The sequence below is a fragment of the Anguilla anguilla genome, chromosome 13, assembly GCF_013347855.1.
Source record: "Anguilla anguilla isolate fAngAng1 chromosome 13, fAngAng1.pri, whole genome shotgun sequence".
In the NCBI taxonomy this organism is placed as follows: Eukaryota; Metazoa; Chordata; class Actinopteri; order Anguilliformes; family Anguillidae; genus Anguilla; species Anguilla anguilla.
Window position 1 is genome coordinate 24,670,079 of NC_049213.1, and position 21,230 is coordinate 24,691,308.

A 21,230-nucleotide genomic window follows, 5' to 3' on the forward strand; every position below is an offset into this window, starting at 1 on the left:
CCTTTATGGTAGTTGTGTTGGGTATATGAGGTAAAGAATGTGATTATTTATGGCTAGGTAGTTGCTAAAGAAGTATTGAATGATAATTATAAGTTATATATCAATGAACTGGAAGTGGAACCAGAATGTGGGAGCTACAGAAGATGATGTCACCCTCTAGAGCAAAAATGGAGACAATCGCTGGTAGTGCTGTCTGAATTTTAAAATGCATTTTCAAAATGCTGAGATGTCACTGGCAGGGGCCAAGAAACCTGAGGCAAAGGCCAGTTTATATGTTTTAAAGGAGAGGGTAAGAAGGACTGGAATAAAAGTGCAAGCTGTGTGTAACAGTTACTACAGAGCTGCCCTTCCTACAGAAACGAGAAATAGGGAGGGCTGGTGGGTACGGTAGAGGCAAGCCGAGAGAGATTCTTATCTGTTCTCTATCCACCAGCCCCTCAGTCCATGGAGGATACAATGTAAATGAATGTCTCAGAGCTGTCTGTGTGCAGACATGGAAACAACACTGGACTATCTGATAGAGGCATCTGCAGATTTAAGAGACAAGCTTATAAGGAATGGCAGATTTTTGCAACCCAATTTGTTATTTTCTGTGTGTCCCCCAGGCATTTTGGTGAGGGACTCCTCTGGGCTGTTCAGAGTGAGCAATGATTTCTGACTGACTGTGTGAAGGGGTGTGTGTGCATGTGTGTGTGTAGGGGGGGCAGAGTGCAGGGGGAGGTCTAGGATTATCTCTGCTTTTCAATTTCTTTGTACAGCATTAAATGATAAGGTCATAACCGCAGTGTAACACCAAGCATAGCCTATGAGACTTACAAAGACAGAACACAGAATAAAAGATAAAACCTGCTTTCAAAACTAACCTGCATCATGAACTTAGAGTATGTAAGAATTTAACGCAGGTTCACAGAAAAAAAAAAAAAAAAACAAATAAATGTATCTAGTTTTCAGACTGATGACCAGAAAGCTGGCACAAAAGAGGATGGTTCATAGCAGTTCATTACTTTATCTTGTAAATCAAGATTTAGAAATAAAGCACATTGAGAATGAAAAGGTGTAATATACATACATAACATTGCAAGCTGGGTGTCTTTATTTTCTATTTGAGCTGTGGGGTTCTGCACATATGGTAACAATGTGCTGGCAATTGATTTGCTGGTAAGTCTGTTAATGAGCATGTTGTATCTAGCTTGCAGTTGTAGCAGCAATTTTGCTCATGTAGTTACAAATCGGAGTGTATTATCAAAGCTTCTTTCGTTGGTTTTGATCGATTCAAGAACATTTTATCTGCTATTTATATTTAGGAATGTGAAAATGCTGTTCTTAAAACATACAACTGTTTTTTTTAGCTTAAACAACCATTGCTGCTACTCCTTTGGGGGAGGATTGTCAAAGCCCCTAAAGTTTATATATATATATATATATATATATATATATATATATATATATATATATAAATATAAATATAGCAAGTACATTCACACAGTCAAGATGCGTGTTGCTTCACTCTACAACTACTGTACATGCAGCTTGCCCAGAGTGACAGTTTACATTATTTTTATGTACAATAAATCTATACAGCTGGATATTTATTAAAGGAAAGGATATAAAGAACCTTGCACATATCAAACACCTTCTTTGAGAGCTACCAAGTGTCTTGTGTTCAATTAACATATCAGAGAGGTGTTGCATTGTGGGAATTTTGAAACTTGAGTGATTCTGAGGAAAACATCAAACTCATGTCTTTAAATTCAAAAAGACATTATGTAAAGACTAACATCAGCATTTAAACTAAAAAAAGCATTGTGTGTAGATCAATGTAAGCTTTATGTATTTCTTTCAGTGTTTAACATTTCTGGGCTTAACATTTACCTGACACCTGCTCTTTAATCCAAGGAGTACGGTCACATTTGAAAAGCAATAATGCAGCAACCTATCCTTAATCCCAAATATGACACTTTCAGATCCATCCCACATTATGCTTTCATTGACCGGAGCCTGAGGTGAACCTCAGACTTTATGAGATTTTGGGAGATCAGAGAACATTTTCCCCTCTCTGCCATGAAATCTCCAGTGAGGTGAAAACAGAAAGCAGAAACACTTGGAAAATTCTGTCACGACTGACATTGATTTTCAGGAAACATTCAAAAAAATGCATTGATTTTTCACTGATATTTTCTATTCATATTAAAAATAAAACATTTTCCACAAGCACAAGGGGACAGGCCTGTCACAAATAGATTTTTTGCATTTATTTGAAGAGGGCTAGTACAGGAGTAAACTGAAGAACAAACTCCATGCCAAAGACACCAGTGGGACATGGAAAGGTTTATGGCAAATCACTGACCATAAACAAAACTTGAGTATGCAATAGTGTTTTTCAGTGTGAGACTGTACTGTATAGAGTTTTATTCAATTCCATGCTATTCTTTTTCATTAATATTCATGAAGGAGAGCCTTAGATCTCTGTGTAGAGTAACAGATAGCTCATTGATATTATTAATGTTCCTACAGTACCTGAAAGTGTGAGTGAATGCAGATCTCTTTGCAGTGAGTCATTACTTGCACAGAAAGAGCTGGAGTTTTAAGCAGCTCCTGGGGGAGGGGGAGGGGAATCTGTGGCTTTGATTATTAGGTCTTAGGAGCTATAGAATACTAAAATCCTTGAAATTCACAGCTCTGTTTCTTTGTAACTACCGTAAAAACTAATTCAAATTAATTTATTCCATCAGAGAAATCAGCATCAATCAGCAATTTCCATCAATCAGAAATCCACATATGTAAATTACATATGCATTACATAGCAGGAGAATTAACTTTGATGGATATGACTCATATTTGGTTATTTCCTTCTTTTACCTAGTACAGCCATGACAAATCCTCATCTTAATAACACTGAGGTTTTCCCTTTATATGCAGTGTGGCTCCATTATTTTTACTATTACCGAACATCTACAGCTTTGGTACTTTAGGCATCTTAAACCCTCTGATCAGAAAGCATATAACAATAACACATACGTATGTTATGGGTTTGTGGCATTCTGCCATATCAATGTAGATATAATAGTTTAGAGAGTTTTCAGGCTTTCCTACAGAAATACCCATAAGGACCATGATCTCTTAATTCTTACAAACATGTCCTGTAATTTTCCAAATCAAAAATGGTCAAGTCCAAGTCAATTCAGAATCATGAAAGTACTGTCAGGAGTTGGACTTCAGTCCAAGTCCTCCACTCTAGTACTACAATACTGGTGAAGTTACATGAAACATGAGGCAGCAGGTCTTGGAACAGTGCTCGCACAATTTCTCTGACACATGGGTCAAACTATAGTGTAAATTGCCATCATTTTCTATAAATAATTTTGTTAGAAAATCCATTTCATAAGATGTTGTTTTCTTTTATAGAAGTGTGGAGAGGACATTTTATTTGCAAACTGGCATTTTTAAATTGCACATGTCTTGTGGCCATTAAGGTTTTGTAAGTTTTAAGACCTCCACAGTTTTAAGATTTTTGATTAATTCTTAGTAGTATCAGCAACAATTATCTGCCCAGCATGACTCACCATTGCTAATAATTGTTTGACAAAGGCAGGCCAGAACTTGCATTATGTCACTTATGAGCCAATCTGGATGAAAACAACCTGATCAGCAACTTCAGTAACTGCAGTGAATCTCCATAGATATCACGGTTGTATCGAGCCTCTACGTTCTTCTGGCTGTTTTCCATTCCCAACAGTGTGTCTCTCAGCACAGGTTCATTGCCTCATTTGCACATAAGCTTGCTGTCACAGCATTGCCTGCTGCCAAAGGAAGATCCAACGTCAACTCAGAGGTAACCATGCTGAGTTAGGCAACATGTTCATGGGATGTTGGACACTGAAGCAATAATGCAGATTTAAAAAATTAAGGTATTGGGGTGTTCATCAATAATGTTAAAGGCGGTAGCTGCTTATTGTAAGCCATATGTGAACACCTGGCAGTAGGGGATGGGATATGGAAACTGATCATTGCAGAGGGTGGCTTTCCATTTGAATCAAATTAGCTGTTTTCTGTCCTTAGTTGGTAGATGAGTTGGTTTCTGATTCTGACGCCAGATAGCAAGGATTCTACCTCAGACATCACACTTTGAATCCAAAATGTGGTGAAAATTAAACCCAGCCTTATGTTTCATGCAAAATGAACACAGCATTGTGCTGTATATAGGCTATTCATGTGGCTAACTAATTTGTTTGGAGGTTTGGAGCCGCACATGACAAATATAGAAGAAAAAAAAAGTGGAACATTGTTTTCCTTTTAAGCCGGGCAACAGGGACATCGTTCCCACTCAGCCTGCACCATGAGTCTATGACTAAGACAGGAGGGAGACGCCAGCATAAAACGTTCCCACAAGATAATTCCAAGACCCCCCTCCCCTCCACGCCCCGTGTTATCCCACTGCGCGCTCCCAACACATGCCTTTGTTCCCATCACAACAAGCCTCGAACAGATGGTGCTCTGCTTGGACACGAGTGACAGGCACCAGCTGGCAACCAATCGCGTGTTAGGAATCAGCTGAGTCGTCTGGACAGCGCCAGGTGCTACCATCATATTTTCTTAGCGGAACGCGAGCAAAATCAGTATGTAGAGAAGCGGTGGTGGTCAGCGAGCGGATTGCTGGTGGCGACATAGCCCCTTTTTTCTAGTTTAGTCAGGCGAGGCTCGCGAAGCACATTTACGAATCGATATTGTATCTATAGCCGAACCAGATCTCAATATAAATATTTACATAGCTCTTGTTAGGTTTATGGTTAATCCAAAGTTGCAGTACACATATGCTGCATTTATGTATGAACGTATTGATTTATTTATTGTGATTTATTTATTGATATTGTACAGGAGGGAAGCGGTTATTCTACTTTGGCGTAACCAATTTTGAGACTAAGCTGTGGAGTGTGGAGAGGTGTATACCCAGTGCTATTTTTAAAAAGAAGGTTGCCATGAAAACGAGGTAAGCAGACTGCATATTTTAAGTTAACGCTCAAGAATGATCACATCGCCAAGGGACAAATTGTGGCATACAATAATTCTAATAAGTACGGTTAATCATACAGGGTATTTTTTTATTTTTGGAAACATTTGTTGCAAGCACTCTAACCACAGTTGCCAGTATAGCCTACTTAAGAGAGATACGAATTTTATTACCAGTTTTGTCCATGTGTTGTCTTTCTATTAATTTGCAAGAAATGTTTATATAAATTATTGTTTGTTTTGTGTTACACTTGCTCTGCAATGCTGTAGCTAATAGCACCGATAGATAGCCTACCTAAGATAACCAGCAATGGTAATACAGAGAGAGATGCGACTGTCATTGAGGAAGCGAAGGTGTTGTCACTTATTTTGAAATCTTTTTTCGTTGCATCGCAGAACATGTGCTGTACGCCATCGTCGACATTTCTGTTCAAGTGGGAAAAAGCCCACTGTACTCCATTTTTAAACCAGCTTCTTAGCACTGTAATCGCAATTTTCTGTATTACTGGAAGGACACAGCGGACCGATCCTATAGTCAGTTGGGTATGCAAGGACAATTGCATTTCACTATATTACTCTATTCGTATCGATGTTACATTGGCCTGTTTTCTGTTATTTTGATGAACTTTATAAGATAGGTTACTTTATGTATAAAGGTGTAGTTTAAATACGATACACAATTCCTCGGCATGACCAACCTGCATGTTGCCAAGCACGTGTGCAGTGAAATATGAGGATTTAGTCCATTGTGCTGTGCGATTGCAATGTGTTTGAGAATTTGCCTGCATAGCTATGCTTTTTGTGCTAAATGTATAAATCGTAGACATGTAAATGTGATTTTGTGTAGCCTACTATCGAACAACTTGCCCTTCATTCATGTTTCAGTTCAGTGAGAAAACACGAATGCAATGATGGATTTTGTAATATGCGTTAATTCGTTATATTTTAGGAATAATTGCCACAACGTACGAAGATAAAGTGTAACAAAGACTCGGGTGGTTGCACATCCACATACGTCTGTTACATCAACTTACATGCATGCTTTGGCATAGCGACGAGAGCGGAATTACGTTAGATCTTTACCGCACAGAAACTTCCATTCGTATTTCGCACGCGGCTTGGCTTGGTGCAGAGGGCAGCTGATGCACGCTTGCATCGCGCGCCGTTGTTCAGTGGCAGCGGCCTGGATGATCTGCCAAACTCTGATTTGCATTCAAATGTGAGCACGTTCTGGCAGATGTCTCGATTCTTTCATTGCCCCAGGAATGCGAGTCTTAAGAAAAGGCCCAGACAATGGACAATCACAAGAAGTTCTGAGAAAGAAAAAGGGGGGAGGGTTTATAGGGATTAGGACGTATTGTTTCCTATTACTTTAGGACAGCCGTCCCAGTTCATCCAGCTGTTATGTATTTAGTGTAGCCTAGCCAAGAGATAATTGCACCTGTTACTTGATCTTACATTTCCGCAAGTACTGTAACACCAGCAATACCAGTGAGTTCCTGCCCTGCATAGCCTATTTAAGATTGCATCGCAGCTATTGCATCGCAGCTAGGTATGGTAGATATCAGTCACATGCTAACTGTAAATCCGTTGGTGAAATCGTATAAGAGTGTAGTATTTTTGGCAATATGAAAAATGAGAAGAAGAAAAAAACAGATTTGTTTTGTTTTAACCAGTTCTCTTTGTTAAACATTCCTGTTTATTATTTTTTACCCCAAGTACTATTAATTAGTTAAACCAAATGAGAATATACAGTTGGATACATCCATATGGAATGTTCAATTTTGAAATATTTTTGACAGATTTTTGCTGCTGTCATTGTAGTTATTAGACAGTGCTGTCTTGGAGATGCTGTAGTAAACATGGGAGTCAAGGGACAGGACCGTGTGTACATACAGTATACGCACATATGCGTGTGCACACACACACACACCATAAAGAGGATAACGGTCACTTGGTCATTGTGGCCTTGGAAGCTAACATTATTCAAAAGGGGACAGGACAATTAAAAAGTCTTTCTATTTTATGATGGTTATACAGATAAGGTAAGGACTGGGACAGAAGATGCAGCAGTATCTCCTATATCCATGTTCAAAATCAGTTTGTTAAGCCTCAGTAATGACCTGCCTGGTAACAGAAGTCTGGTAACATTGAGCCATACTGGTTTTGGACATCTGAACCGGGAAGGCTGCATGAGAACGTTATTATAGTCTTAAGCATGCATTGCTAAGTAACACAACTGTTGGGCTGTGATTAATGTAGAGAGCGTATTTCACAAAATAAATGTATCTTTTCTTTTGAATGGCTTCACTGATTATTACAGCAGGTGGCTGAGTTATGGTTAGGGCAAATTTCAAATAGTTAAAAATAATTTAAAATGATTAAATAAGGTTATAATAATAATAATAATACACTTATTATTATTATTATTATAGAGTGTATTTTTTATCAATGGGCAGAGTTAATTTAAAAACCTTTATTTATAGCTATTATTGATATAGAAATTCAGTTATTTGACAGGCATAAAAGTGTATTTCGCAAGGTACGTTACACTTTACTGTAAAATTTAACATCATACTCAGATTTGAACTTGAGATGAGCGTTAGTTCTGTGTGGGAATTTGTTTCATAGCAGTGGAGTGTTTTCAGTACCTGCTAAAGTCAGCTTTTTTTGCTCCCTGTGGAGATGACGGCACTTTGGCTTTGCTGTGCCATTGCAGTCAAAGCCATGGGAGGGGTGTGTGTGTTGGGGTGGTGTTGGGTAGGAAGAAAAAAGGAGCCACAGAATTCCAAACTTTCTTTGTTGAAGATTGATGATGTTTGAATCCTATCATTCAAATCTCTTATAGTATCAGTTAAATCATTTGAAGCAAGTTTAGATAAGCATCATGGCCTTAAAGATATATTTTAATTATGTATATTATGTTCATACATGTGTATGCCCACACACATGCATTCACTCACACACACGTGTGCGCACTCACATGCGCACACACACACTATTATAAAGGAAATTTATGCTTATAATTGTGACTTAACACTATGAAATGAGAGTTCATATGTACAGTCTCTGGAAACATAACGTTACTGTGCATGCTACTTTGGACTTATGTGGACCTTTATTTTCTTGCTGTAGAACATGAATCTGCATATGTGCTCACCATTTTAAAGCTGCTACGTTGTCAGAAACATCTTTGGACTAAAATTATATTAATTAAGTATGGTCCAATTGAAAATATACACTGAAGTCATATTATTAAAAATCTATCCCATGGACATGAAAACTGAAATTCTCATCCAAAACATTTCTGTCAGTTTTCTTTATCAGATTGATGTGTTTCAAAATGCCCTCATTCCATTTTTTTGTAAATTTCATTAGCATTTTTCCTCAAAGGCAAGAATACACTTTACTGTGGCATTTGTCTTCATCAAAGAACACGGTTGGAAGACCTTGCTTTTATTGAACATATATTATAATTTTATGTAACACCTTTAGGAGTAGGCCCCTGAGTAATGTCATTTATATTTGCCCTACGTATGAATACCCGCTAATCACAAATAGGCATACCTAAATGAAGTAAGTCAATGCATTCAAAAGGTTTTGCGAAATAAATTGTGAGCCATTCATATTGTGTTGTTGTTTTATATATTTTTTGAGGAAATTTTGAGTTGTGTTGTAATTTATGGTAATGTGGCTACAAAATCGGACTGGGTAGTTTTAATGTGGCAAACTGCACGGGTTTGATGAGGAACCGGTCTGTTTTAGTTTGAGTCAGAAACCGTAGGTTTTGATTGAATAAAGCAATCTGTGCATGTGGCACATTTGTTGTTTCATCATAGTTATCCCATTCACAGATCAATGGCCCATACAGCTGCCCGCTCATTTGTATATGAAACAGGCATGCCAGTGGTGCAGCTCGTCTCCATGGTGACCAGAAGAACACAGGCCTGTTGTATGACTCACAATTAAGAGACGCCGCTCTTCCCAGTTTTTATACCTCTCCAAAAATTTGGATAAAATGAAAGAGGGGGAATGTGTTTGGTAGAAATGCAGGTCTCTGAAAAACAGCATTTTGCTCTGTTATGCTATTGATGGACTCGTTGTTCAGACTTCAGAAGGCGTTCATTTTTCAGTCTTTGCAGTTAGCTGAGGGCTGCAACATTCAGTCTAATAGTAATAGTATTCCTCCTGTTAGACTGTGGCATCCTTGCCTACATCGTGTCCAATACCTTGCTTTCTGCCATCACAGTGTGAAGTCTATGCCTTATTATTACATTATTGTAAATAAATTGTAAATAGTGAATTAGATGAGCAGAAAATACCTTAAGCCATGGAGGACAACATAAGAATTAGGATGTAATAGGATTGAATGTAATCAGACATTCCAGTATTTTTTTACTTGTACTCTATATGTTAAGGGAAGGCTACACCTTGTCTTTGTAGATGTGCATATCATTTCAGCAATCTCTTCACACTCTCTGAAAGACGTTCCCACCTGTATAGTGCACACGCACACGCGCACACACATGCACGCACGCACACAAACACACACACATGCATGCACGCACACAAACACACATATGCTCACACACACACACACACACACACACACACACACACACTCATAGGGATAAATTAAGCTAGGGTTTTCCTTGAAAGAGGCTGAAGTGGCCACACTGTGATTGATTGGCCCTCATTCATCACAGTGGCTTAAACATTGCCGCTCTAATTTATAATGATTTCTCAATGCCTTGGATATGAGGTGATATTAATTGAAATGAGTGAACATTTATCATCTCAAACATTGAGGGGAAATAAAAATCACACTTACTCAGCCCTCCAACAACACACCACACTCTCCTTGCTATGTTGTAACCTGGTTGAGTGTAACATTGTTATGTGTACTGCTGCTCAGGGTAGCACTGGCACAGACTGGATGTTACCTTGTAGTGGAGCATTTTTCTTGGTGATGGTGAGGGGGGGGGGGGGGGTGCTTGTTATGCAAATACTCAGCCTTCCCAGTGCACTTGGCTAGATAGCTCATGTGATCCTGGAGTATAGAAACACTTTGTTGATTATCTGTGAGATGCTGAAAGTGTTACTGCTGCACCCACATTCCCATGTTTTTGGGGGATTCTGATGTACCCTAGGATACTGTGCATGAACACAAGGGTTTGGGGCAGATTTCATAGGGCACCTGTATCGTAGATGTGGAGACCTGGGTCCTGTGGAATCACTGCAGGGTGTCTTGTTTATTTAGGAATTGTGTGATGGAATTTGTTTTCTTTCTGAACTCTGTGTCATTGTGAGGGATGTACACCCTGTGCAAACAAGATCAAGGAAAGAACAAACATTACCCACTACCCATTTTCTTGTCAAAATCTGGATATTACTATTCAGGACATTTCAGAAAAATGACTGTGAATGAAGATATAATCTTGAGCTTCAGTGTTAAGAAAACACAACATAAATATACATATACAATGGCAAACCTTGGCTTTTCCTTCTGACAGCACCTGCAGACCTTTTCTTTAAATTATTTGTTCCTGAAAAAAATGCCTGTGGCTGAAATCACACCATTGCTTTATATCTGTGGTATAAATCATACCATTCTAACATCCCTGTTGCTCAAATCACACTCTGTGACATTTCTGCGATATACACAATGGCACTGTAATATACTTGTGGCAAAAAACCTATATCACCTATAATATTTCAGTCATACAAATCATATTATTGCGCTATACCAGCTGTGCAAGTCAGACATTGTAGTATAACTGTGTTACATGTAACACCACTGTCTGTGCTGGTCAGGAGGGCTGCAGGTTGAAATCATGGATTGGACTCAGTTTACCCTTGATCGAGTGTATAGTTTTGCAGAAGATTGTGGACAATATGCTTTAATTTCAAGAACCAGTCAATCGGTGCTCTTCAATATTTGTTAAAATGTCAAAATAACACACTTGTTCCGTGATATGTTTTTGTATACTCCCCACTTAGGTTTCCAAGGTGATTGTGATTTTCTCAGACTCAGTAATGTGTGATAGGACAGGGCATGGCCTGCTGGCTTAAACCCCCCTTCAATGGTCATTGCTATGACTGATTATGCATATTGATTATTGTTCTCATAATCACTCTCAAATTTCGCAGTGAGGAATAGCAATTTCAGAGCCTTCATCATGTGTTGAGAGACACCCCATGTTCCCCGTTTCTTTCTTGGTGGAGACTTCACCAGCAAAGATGTATTTCCTTGCCTTATTTGGAGGGGTTATTAGGGGGGGTGGCAAGGTAAGGGTTCTGTTGTTGTGGGTTTCACGTCCTACCAGGGGGAAGAGGTTGGGCATTGTGTTAGAGACTTAATTACATTTACCCATTCAGTCAGAGCTGATGGGTTTTGTAAGCTGAATACCAGATGCCTTATTTCTTTACGGTCTTGCGTGAAGGCAGAGATTTTCATAGCTGTCACCTTTGATTAGGGAGAGCGAGGGAGACGGGCTGAAGTTTAAGTCACGTCCCACCAGCGATCACAGTGGCATGGGAAAGAGAGGGAGCACTGCTGCCTCCAGTGTGATGGACTAACAGACAATGCTTTGGGAAGACTGTGAAAAAGAAAGTCAACCAGTTCAAGAAAGGGAAAGATGCTTACCTTCCAATGATTTACTGCATTACATTGTGCTGAAGGCCTGGGCATATAATTATTTTTAATGATCTTGATTTTCATACATGCATTTATAAATGAAAAAACTGAGTTTTTCACATTTCATATTTTGGGTTTTATATTTAAAATACAGTTGAGGATGCTCCCAGAGTTAGGATTCAGTTTGTCAGCATCAGGGTAGATACAAGATGCAGAGGAAGTGTAAACTGTTCACCTTCTCAGATGACTCCTCAGTGTTTCTATTGCTGTTTACCAAATTCTCTGTTGTCTCAACCTCCTTTGACTTTTTACCTTAGTTATGAATAAAAAACAGCTGGCATGACCCAGACAATTACAATCGTGTATCTTAATCCAGTATTCAGAGGGTTTTCATTGATTAAAAATCTTAAAATGTTTTGTGAGGAATAAAACAAATTTATAATGGACATTTGTATACTTTTCTCTGTTAGTGTATTACGTTACACACTAGCTGTTGTTAGATCATCACTCATCCATGTAATTATTCCTGTAGGGTATTACCTACAGGATGGTAATGGTAATACATTCGTAACAATAACAAGATTAAAATAGTGTGAAATGCTGTCGAAAAATGACAGGATTTCCGTGAATGTTAGATGTAGTCAACTGGATGTGTTTAATGACAACTTGGGAATTCTAAGAGACTTCTACTAATAAGATATTAAAGAGCTTCTAAGCTGTGACATCTTGCATTATACAACTGCCCCGTTACTGTGGTGCCTCAAAGGTTGTACCCACGTATCCAGTAAACATTCAAATATAATTTCTAAGTATTACTTTATTTACACTCTGGAAACCCTTCTCTGGTGTGGCCTACAAACTGGTAAGCTCAACATGTTCCTGTATATTTGCTGAACCAAGTATTTTGCTTGAGGGAAGAACAGTAATTCCCTATCGAGAAGTGCTCAACCCAATATATAGGTAAAGCCTACTAAATGCTGCCACACTAATCCTGGGGACTTGCAGTGACCCTCCCCTTCAGAGACACAGGCAAACATCAGCGAAGCACGCTGAGATGAAGGGCTGTCTGAGAGACAAATTCAAAGCAGCGCAGCGTGCTGCATGCCAAACATCAAGCCGTGCATCTTGGCGGTATCATTTGCCATTAATGGCTGCGATCATGCGGTAAAAAGCCATCAGTGATATTGATGGAAAGCCCCTCCTGTGCACTGTGGTGTAGTTCTTGTTGTCACACAGTGTCATGGAACTTTGGCACAACATGGAGCAGTAGGTCAAACATTAGGACTGGGGGCATTGGCCATTAATGATTTGGTTGCTGCTGGAATACCTGGGGGCATGTTGTTACTATTGTTCCGATAAAGCACTAAGCAATGGGCTGATGTTAATATTTATAGATTGGTTGGATTTGTACATACACTTTTTCCTTTCTACTGTGATAACCATTTTAAAGCTTCTTAAACCAGATCTTCTTACACTGTGATGTACTATACACTGCTATTTCTTGTTATTTCTCCTTTTGTCTTATAAATACTTATATTAATAAAGAATAAATATGATCCTCAGTTAATACTCCTGATGGGGTTCAGGAATGTTTTAAGTGGGCTTTGCCTGTAGGACTTTGTTAGGCTTTGATCTGAGTGTATGAATACATTTCCAGCCCAGGTTATAATCACGATCCACTTCAGATTGTACTGCCACTCTTGCGGTCATGGAGCTTCCAAGCTTCTAATTGATATCCGATCGCTTGTTAAAAGGGCTTATTCACACCCACTGCGTTGTTCCTCTATCCCTTTTGAGTATCTTGTGTTTTACAGCTACTGCTGAACTATCATGCTTTTCCCCCCTGTTGCAGGGCAGATCGTTCGACAATCCCGACAATGCAGCATTTGAGCACAGCATGGAGCGTGCTTCCCTATGGATTTTTTCAGTATTCTGCGAGGGCAGTGTTCCAAGAATTGTTGATGCCTGGGAGGAGGGGAGTAAAAATAGAAGGAGCCAGAAATAAATTCAATGTTCAGCTAATGGGCTTTTAAAAACATTTGCAACACCTTGATACTTTCTCAGTACTGTGTACTGAAGCATCTCATGTAAAATGGAAGCTGGGTTGGGCTATGCTAAAGATGTTAATGGCTCCACTGGGGCCCTGGTGTGGTAGATTCCAGGCTCAGGCCTCAGTTCATGTGCAGATCCTTCCAAAGCCAAGTAACGAGCCAAGCACATCCAGTACTGCAGAACAAATCTCCCATCTCCCAAATCTCTCATTTGCAGAACAAATCTCCCTTTCATGGAGCACTGATGTTGCTCACGTTTCTGCATAGTAACCGTACAGCGGAATGTTTACTGATCAGCTCAGGTTGAAACATTTGTCTATGTGTGCTACAGCAATTGAACATGCAACATTTGGCTTGTAAACACAGATTCCCATGTCATTGCCATGCTCTTGTCTGGGCTTGTCTGCAGACCTGCTCAAACTTACCACATTAGCATCATTGGGTGGGTGCAGAGAGCTGAGCCTCTGTGCAATGAGTCAGAATTACAGGAACTCTCTTTCAGAAAACTGCGTTAATGGACAGTCTCAGCAGTTTGCCATTTAAAGGTTTGAAAAGTGTGTGTGTCGTGTAGCTTTTTTATTTTATGTCTCAGATATTCTTTGTATTCGGTTGTTAACTTTTTCACAGTGAGGGAACTATTTATACCTTTTTGCTCGAGGGCAGATTTTTTTAAACATATCTCTCTGATGAGTCACATCTTCATGTCCGTGGTCCATTATTAGAATTAGGATTTGAACGTGAACATGAGAAGAGAAGACCCCGATATATGCGTGCTCAGAGAGTAAGCCACAGGTGCTTGAATGGCCAACAGGGGTGACACAAGCAATGAATACCTCTGTTCCCTCTGATTGAATCCCTCCCATATATCCACAGAACAGTTCTGTGCATAATCCTTTGGGCAAAGGGACACCCGTTGTGTGCCACACCTGGAGGACTGTCGGCCACATTTGCACTGGCATGGGCCGGATGTGATCCGAGACTGTGGTGCTCATGGTTTTACTGAGTGAGCCACCCAGAAGCCCTTTGGCTGTCTTAAATGCACATTTAAAGGTTTAGTTGTCCTCCATAAGAAATGCTTTCATTCTGCCCTATCAGGCATGTCAAACCAGTCCAGTGAATAACTGAAGCTTTATTAAGCTTTACTGTCCAAAAGTTTTTTCCTCAATCTTCTTTCCTTCTGCCTGATCTGTTACATGGACATATTTTTACAGGCATATTCAGATCTAGAACAGAGGAAAGTTGGTATAATTATCACTGAAAGTTGTAGGTATTGAGCTCACATTATTAGCATTCAATAGTAAATAAAAAAAAATTATATTTATATATTCATTTAATACATAAGGGTAGTTGCTTGTTCATACTCCGCATACGTGTTCTTTAGAGAACAAAATAATCTTGTTTAGTCTGCATTAATAACTACGTGAAGTGATTTTTAGGAATCGATTCATACACGAACCCATCACAAACTGATATGGTTTTTTTTTTAGCTCAATAGAGAATAATATATTTGTTTTTAATTGTCAGTTTTAAAAATAAGAAATCAGATACAATGCAAGCTAGACGTTTAACACAAGTTTGTGAAAAAGCACTGAAATTGGTCCTCATGAATATATGAAAATGAAGTGCTTGCAGGACTGTTTTGAAGTATTTTGGGGCAAAAAAACAGACTGCAGAAGAAGATGTTGCATGAAATTTTTTGGTTCTTGTTCTTTTTTTTGCACACAGACTTCTAAAGCAGCACAGGGAATTTACCCATGCTGGGAAAACTAATGATGTGCATTTCATATGCCTTTTGAGATGAAAGCCCTTAAAGAAATGTGAGCTCCCTTCAAAAGTGCTACATTTTAGGAAGATGTACGCATGCATAATAGTCTGTTCACTGTATAAATCACACCAGTTGGATTTTCTTCTCTTTTTTTACTTTTTGAAGGAATATCTAATTCATACAGTACGTTCATATGTGTATCAGTATTTTCAATGCATATCTCTCAGTGAATTATTGCTCTTGTGGCCATATTTACTAAAAGATTGTGACTGCCTTTTTTAACACACCAGTCACTACAAGGAATCTATGTCGAATTTACTAAACACTAGCAGCAGCACAAAATCTCTATTAGGATGTGATTCAGTGGAATTATGTCATTGCAAATTTCCCTCTGATATATAGTTAAATCTGTTCATGCGCATGTGCCTGGAGTGAATGCACTAAAACAAGGGGGGTTTATTTTGTGAATTAGGTCAATTCCAAGTATTCCATCTAATTTACTAAAGCATGTATTAATTGAAACTCACCTCGTTGCTTGTGGATTTTAACGGCTTTTTAAAGCTGGCATTAATTTGCTGCAGACTGATAAAGCCTAGCTTACATTCTTTAAATGGTATGTTTCGTACATTTTTATTAAAAGGATGCAGAACATCTATTGACCATTAGCTAGTGGTTAGTATAAAAACTGTTCTGAATATAGACAAATGTCTTGTGGGAATGCATTCAGCAGGGCATATAATGAATTGTGAATGCAATTTTACCATAATACTCTGCAGCCTTCTCCCATCACAAGTTAAGCTTTATCTGTTCTTTCCACCCCAATAGCAGACTCATTTTGCCAGGATTATTACACTATTTTTTAAAAGTGTTAATATTTTACCTCCACGACCACCACCTGTGTCTTTTTCCTGCATTATGTTGCAGGAATTTCTGTTATCTTTGTATACTGCCTAACATCATACCACATTTTCTTGGACTGCTGTGAATATTTCCTTAGTAAATCTGGTCCTCAGTATCATAAATTCTTTATCATTCATTTCTTCAAAAACAAGATGAGAGATATTTTTTAGCAGTAAATAAATAGTAAAATAAATAATGTTAATTATTTAAAAGCAAGGTTTAAAAATATGTTTTCAGTTGCTATTTATACACATCCACTGAGCCTGCATCTGTAATTTGTTTTGGAATGCTGTTATAAAAGCATTATTAAAAAAACGCAGCACTGCCAACCTTCTTGAGGGTTGGCTTATGGATATTTAAGAATCCAGCCGCAGATGACCTAAGGGAATGTGAAATGACAGTGAATCAGTAATGTAGGCCATTCTTAAAGATATATATATTTCATATATATATTTCATGAATCTAATATTACTGTGTCTGCGGTCTTAATAGATACAATGCTATTCATTTGCTTTGTGCATGGGCTTATCCTGAATCTGTACCCACTGCTCCATACATGGCTCTGTGTGTCTGTCTGCCTGTCAACCACCACACTTTTTGTGACTTGCTTTTTTTTTCTTTTTCCAGGTCCGTGCACCCGCTTTGAGAGAGCTGGAAGAAAGAGACACAAGCACATCTCTGAGCACATGAAAAGCGCACTGGTACAGAAAGGTGTCTGATCTCCAGTTCTCGCTCAGTACACATTCCATAGTTCCTCTCCTCAGCGCAAATCACCTTGGCTCTACATAGATCAGAGATAAACATTTCTGTTTGATGACAGTCTCACGCCCACTCCAAAAGTTGTCTGTCACTTCCGGATTAGATCCCGTCTCAGGTGCGTACAGATAGACGGGGGATGGGCACCATGGCAAGGGGGACAGCATCCTCCCCCTTCACACTAGGCGAGCTGTGCATTGGCCTCTTCCTAGTATCAGTGAGACTGTCCTTGGTGAGTGCCAACGAGTGTCCTCAGCTATGCGTGTGTGAGGTCAGACCCTGGTTCACTCCTCAGTCCACCTACAGGGAGGCCACCACCGTTGACTGCAATGACCTGCGGCTTACCCACATTCCTAGCAACCTGTCCAGCGACACCCAGGTTCTCCTGCTGCAGAGCAACTACATCGCCCACACCAGCGAGGAGCTTGAGCAGCTCTTCAACCTGACTGAACTGGACCTGTCCCAGAACAACTTCAGTAGCATCCGGGATGTGGGTCTCGTAAACATGTCCCAGCTCACCACGCTGCACCTGGAGGAGAATCAAATCTCAGAGATGTCTGATCACTGCCTGCAGGATTTAATCAATTTGCAGGAGCTCTACATTAATCACAACCAGATCAGCTCCATCTCCGCTGATGCCTTCTTTGGCCTGGGAAACCTGCTACGGCTCCACCTCAACTCCAACAGGTTGAGGATCATAGACAGCCGCTGGTTTGAGTCAACACCGAACCTGGAGATACTCATGATAGGAGAGAACCCTGTAATTGGGATTCTGGACATGAACTTCAAGCCCCTGATTAATCTGAGGAGTCTGGTGCTGGCAGGGATGGACTTGACCGATGTGCCCGGAAATGCATTTGTGGGACTAGACAACCTTGAGAGCCTTTCTTTTTATGACAACAAGCTCATTAGAGTCCCACAGCTCGCACTGCAGAAAGTTCCAAACTTGAAATTCCTGGATTTAAACAAAAACCCAGTACACAAGATTCAGGAAGGGGACTTCCGGAACATGCTACGGTTAAAAGAGCTGGGTGTGAACAATATGGGGGAGATGGTTTCCATCGACCGATATGCGCTTGACAATCTCCCTGAGCTGACTAAGTTGGAGGCCACCAATAACCCCAAGCTGTCATACATTAACCGGCTAGCCTTCCGGGAAGTGCCATCTCTGGAGAGCTTGATGCTGAACAACAATGCCCTGAATGCACTGTACCACAGGACAGTGGAGCTGCTGCCTAACCTGCGAGAAATCAGTATCCACAGCAATCCTCTGCGCTGTGACTGTGTCATCCAGTGGATGAGCTCCAATAAGACCGGCATCCGCTTCATGGAGCCTCTGTCCATGTTCTGCGCTATGCCACCCGAGTTCCGGGGCCAGCATGTGAGGGAGGTGCAACTGCAAGTGTCTGCTGAGCAGTGCCTCCCCATGATCTCCCACGACACCTTCCCCAGCCACCTCAGTCTGGACATAGGCATGACCATTGACCTTGACTGCCGTGCTGTGGCCGAACCTGAGCCTGAGATCTACTGGGTCACGCCGCTAGGGAATAAGGTCACTGTGGACATCTTGTCTGACAAGTACCATCTGAGCAGCGAGGGAACCCTGCGCATCTACCATATGCAAGTGGAGGACTCTGGACAGTATACCTGCGTGGCCCAGAACGCCGAGGGTGCTGATACGCGGGTGTCCACCATTCGGATCAATGGGACCCTACTGGACAGTGCCCAGCTCATGAAGATCTCCGTCAAGCAGACTGAGACCCACTCCATCCTTGTGTCCTGGAAGGTAAACTCCAATGTCATGACCTCCAACCTGAAGTGGTCATCAGCCACCATGAAGATCGACAACCCCCATATCACTTACACCGCTCGAGTGCCTGTGGATGTCCACGAGTACAACCTCACCCACCTGCAGCCTGCCACTGAGTATGAGGTATGTCTCACCGTCTCAAATATCCACCAGCAGACGCAGAGGTCCTGTGTCAACGTAACCACCAAGAATGCAGCCTTTGCCCTGGAAATCTCTGACCAGGGCACCAGTGCTGCCCTGGCAGCCGTTATGGGCACAATGTTTGCGATCATCAGCTTGGCCTCCATTGCTGTGTACATTGGCAAGCGATTCAAGAGAAAGAATTATCACCACTCCTTAAAGAAGTACATGCAGAAGACCTCGTCCATCCCCCTGAATGAGCTCTATCCACCTCTTATTACTCTGTGGGAGGCGGACTCTGAGAAGGACAAGGAGGGTGCATCAGAGACCAAGCCGACTCAGGTTGATACTACGAGAAGCTACTACATGTGGTGAAGTGTAGGAGACTTTGCTTTTAGGAGCACAATGACACATTTCAGCTTTTTTGGAGCGCAATTGGGGAAAAAAATCAGATTTTAAAACCAAAAATTCTGATTTTTTTGTAGTCAGATTTGCTCATCTGAGAGTGGTAGAGTCATAGTTAGTTTTTTATTTATAGGGCATCATGCCTCTTCTCTCCACTACCTGTTTTGACACTCAAATTGGCAGCTTTCTTTAGCTTCAAAGATCTCTTATTTGCTGTGCTTTATTTTTGTGGTGCACTCTTAATCGCACAGTTTGGATGTGGATGTGGACTTACCTGGGGGTCAACAGATTCAACAGAAGGAACTGTTCCTTTCATTTGTTTTCTCCTCTGGCAGTATTCATAGAGATTTGCAATGTTCCTTTCACTCTTTTGTAAAACAGTTTGACTGTTGTGCACTGAATCATATTAACACAATTTTCTATGGACTTAAATATAAGCTGACAAATTGAGATTAGACTTGATATACTGTCTATTGAATACCGTTAGCAATTGTACTGTAATGTTGTATCAACTATCATTTGAACCTTTTTGTTTATGGGAAAAACTTTTTTAATTTAGAACTTAGTTTGCAGATATAATCACTGTAACAAGCAATAGAAATGTGAATGTTTGATAACTAGATATGTAGTCAACAAAGCTTTTTTTAAAAATTACACTTGAGTATTCTTTTTTATTTGCTAGAACATTTCAATGGGCACTTAATTTTGTTGTGATATAAACACACTCACAATATGTTGTATATTGAATAATAGATTAAAATAAATTGCAGTTTTGTTCTCATATTTTCATACAAGGCTGTCCATGTTATGACTCATTATATAATTTGACAGCAGACTTCAGAAACAATTAAAATAAAAGAGTATAAATCTTTCTTCCGACATGCTTATGAAAAAATCATCCCAGAACTTGGCTATTCCAAAGCCAGTTCCTCGGGACCAAGAGGCTCATATTTAGATTTGGGATGTATTTGAAAGCAGAGCCAGCTGTGTTGAAGGCTAGGGGACACCATTGTTGGCAGAGACAAATTCCAGTATTGGATGATGCTGTGTGTGTGTTCTTTGTCCTAGAGGGATTATAGGAACTTCTATGGTCAAGGGTGAGCATATTGACTAGCAGGGAAGACAGGCTACATTCTCAAAGATGTCTGTTGTCTCTGATGGCATTTAGTTTATTTTTTGACCTTTCTATTGGGACAGGCTTTTAACAGTATACAGGAAATCAATACAGATCCAAGAGAGGGTAATTACAGATAATGGGAACTATTAACAAACCCTGCAGCAACATATTCCGCGGGCCAGCAGTTCTGGTTTAATCATCCAGATGTTTTCTGCTGAAACTTCCTGCAGCCTTACAATTAGGCTGGAATTCACAGAGACAGGTGTGTGCAACTTGGTTTGTGGGAATAAGTTTTTTTTTGTTTTGTCATTCTGAACTAAATGCATTTTAAAACTTAGAATGCCCTGTGATTTCAGTGAGGCTTAGTTTGCTCTTAGTTTCTGTGTAATGAACTACATACTCTAGAGGAAGTTCAGGTAATGTTCTATCCACAAGCCACAGTACATTAAAATAGAATCAGATTGCATTTACAAAATTGCATCTAGCTTGGAAACATTCAACATAGATAAGTTCTAGAGAGAGTATAATCTCAGCAGTTTTCTCTTCACAAAATATAATAATATTGGAAAGCTAGCATTGAAAAAACTTCATAATGGGCCAGATTTACTAAGGAAATAGTTGCAGCACAAAACATTCACTGTATACTGACACACTGACGACCA

At 39.9% G+C, this 21,230-nt stretch overlaps 1 protein-coding gene across 3 annotated transcripts; it reads left to right on the top strand.

The window, feature by feature from the left end:
• The first annotated feature begins 4,439 nt into the window (after positions 1 to 4,439).
• LOC118210656 (leucine-rich repeat neuronal protein 1-like) lies at positions 4,440 to 20,245 on the top strand. 3 transcript variants are annotated; one of them, XM_035387004.1, is made up of 3 exons: positions 4,454 to 4,574; positions 4,876 to 4,987; positions 16,988 to 20,245. In XM_035387004.1, exon 3 carries the CDS (start codon positions 17,256 to 17,258, stop codon positions 19,419 to 19,421), a length of 2,166 nt encoding a protein of 721 aa, XP_035242895.1. In that variant the 5' UTR covers positions 4,454 to 4,574; positions 4,876 to 4,987; positions 16,988 to 17,255; the 3' UTR covers positions 19,422 to 20,245. The 3 variants fall into 3 exon arrangements, with proteins under 3 accessions (XP_035242896.1, XP_035242895.1, XP_035242897.1); XM_035387005.1 differs by lacking the exon at positions 4,876 to 4,987 and having other exon boundaries at positions 4,440 to 4,574; XM_035387006.1 differs by lacking the exons at positions 4,454 to 4,574; positions 4,876 to 4,987 and adding an exon at positions 5,255 to 5,550.
• The last annotated feature ends 985 nt before the right edge of the window (positions 20,246 to 21,230 follow it).

What these genes read in the sequence shown, in the direction of transcription:
- LOC118210656 (XM_035387005.1), top strand. Translation starts at nt 17,256, where the DNA reads ATGGGCACCATGGCAAGGGGGACAGCATCCTCCCCCTTCACACTAGGC.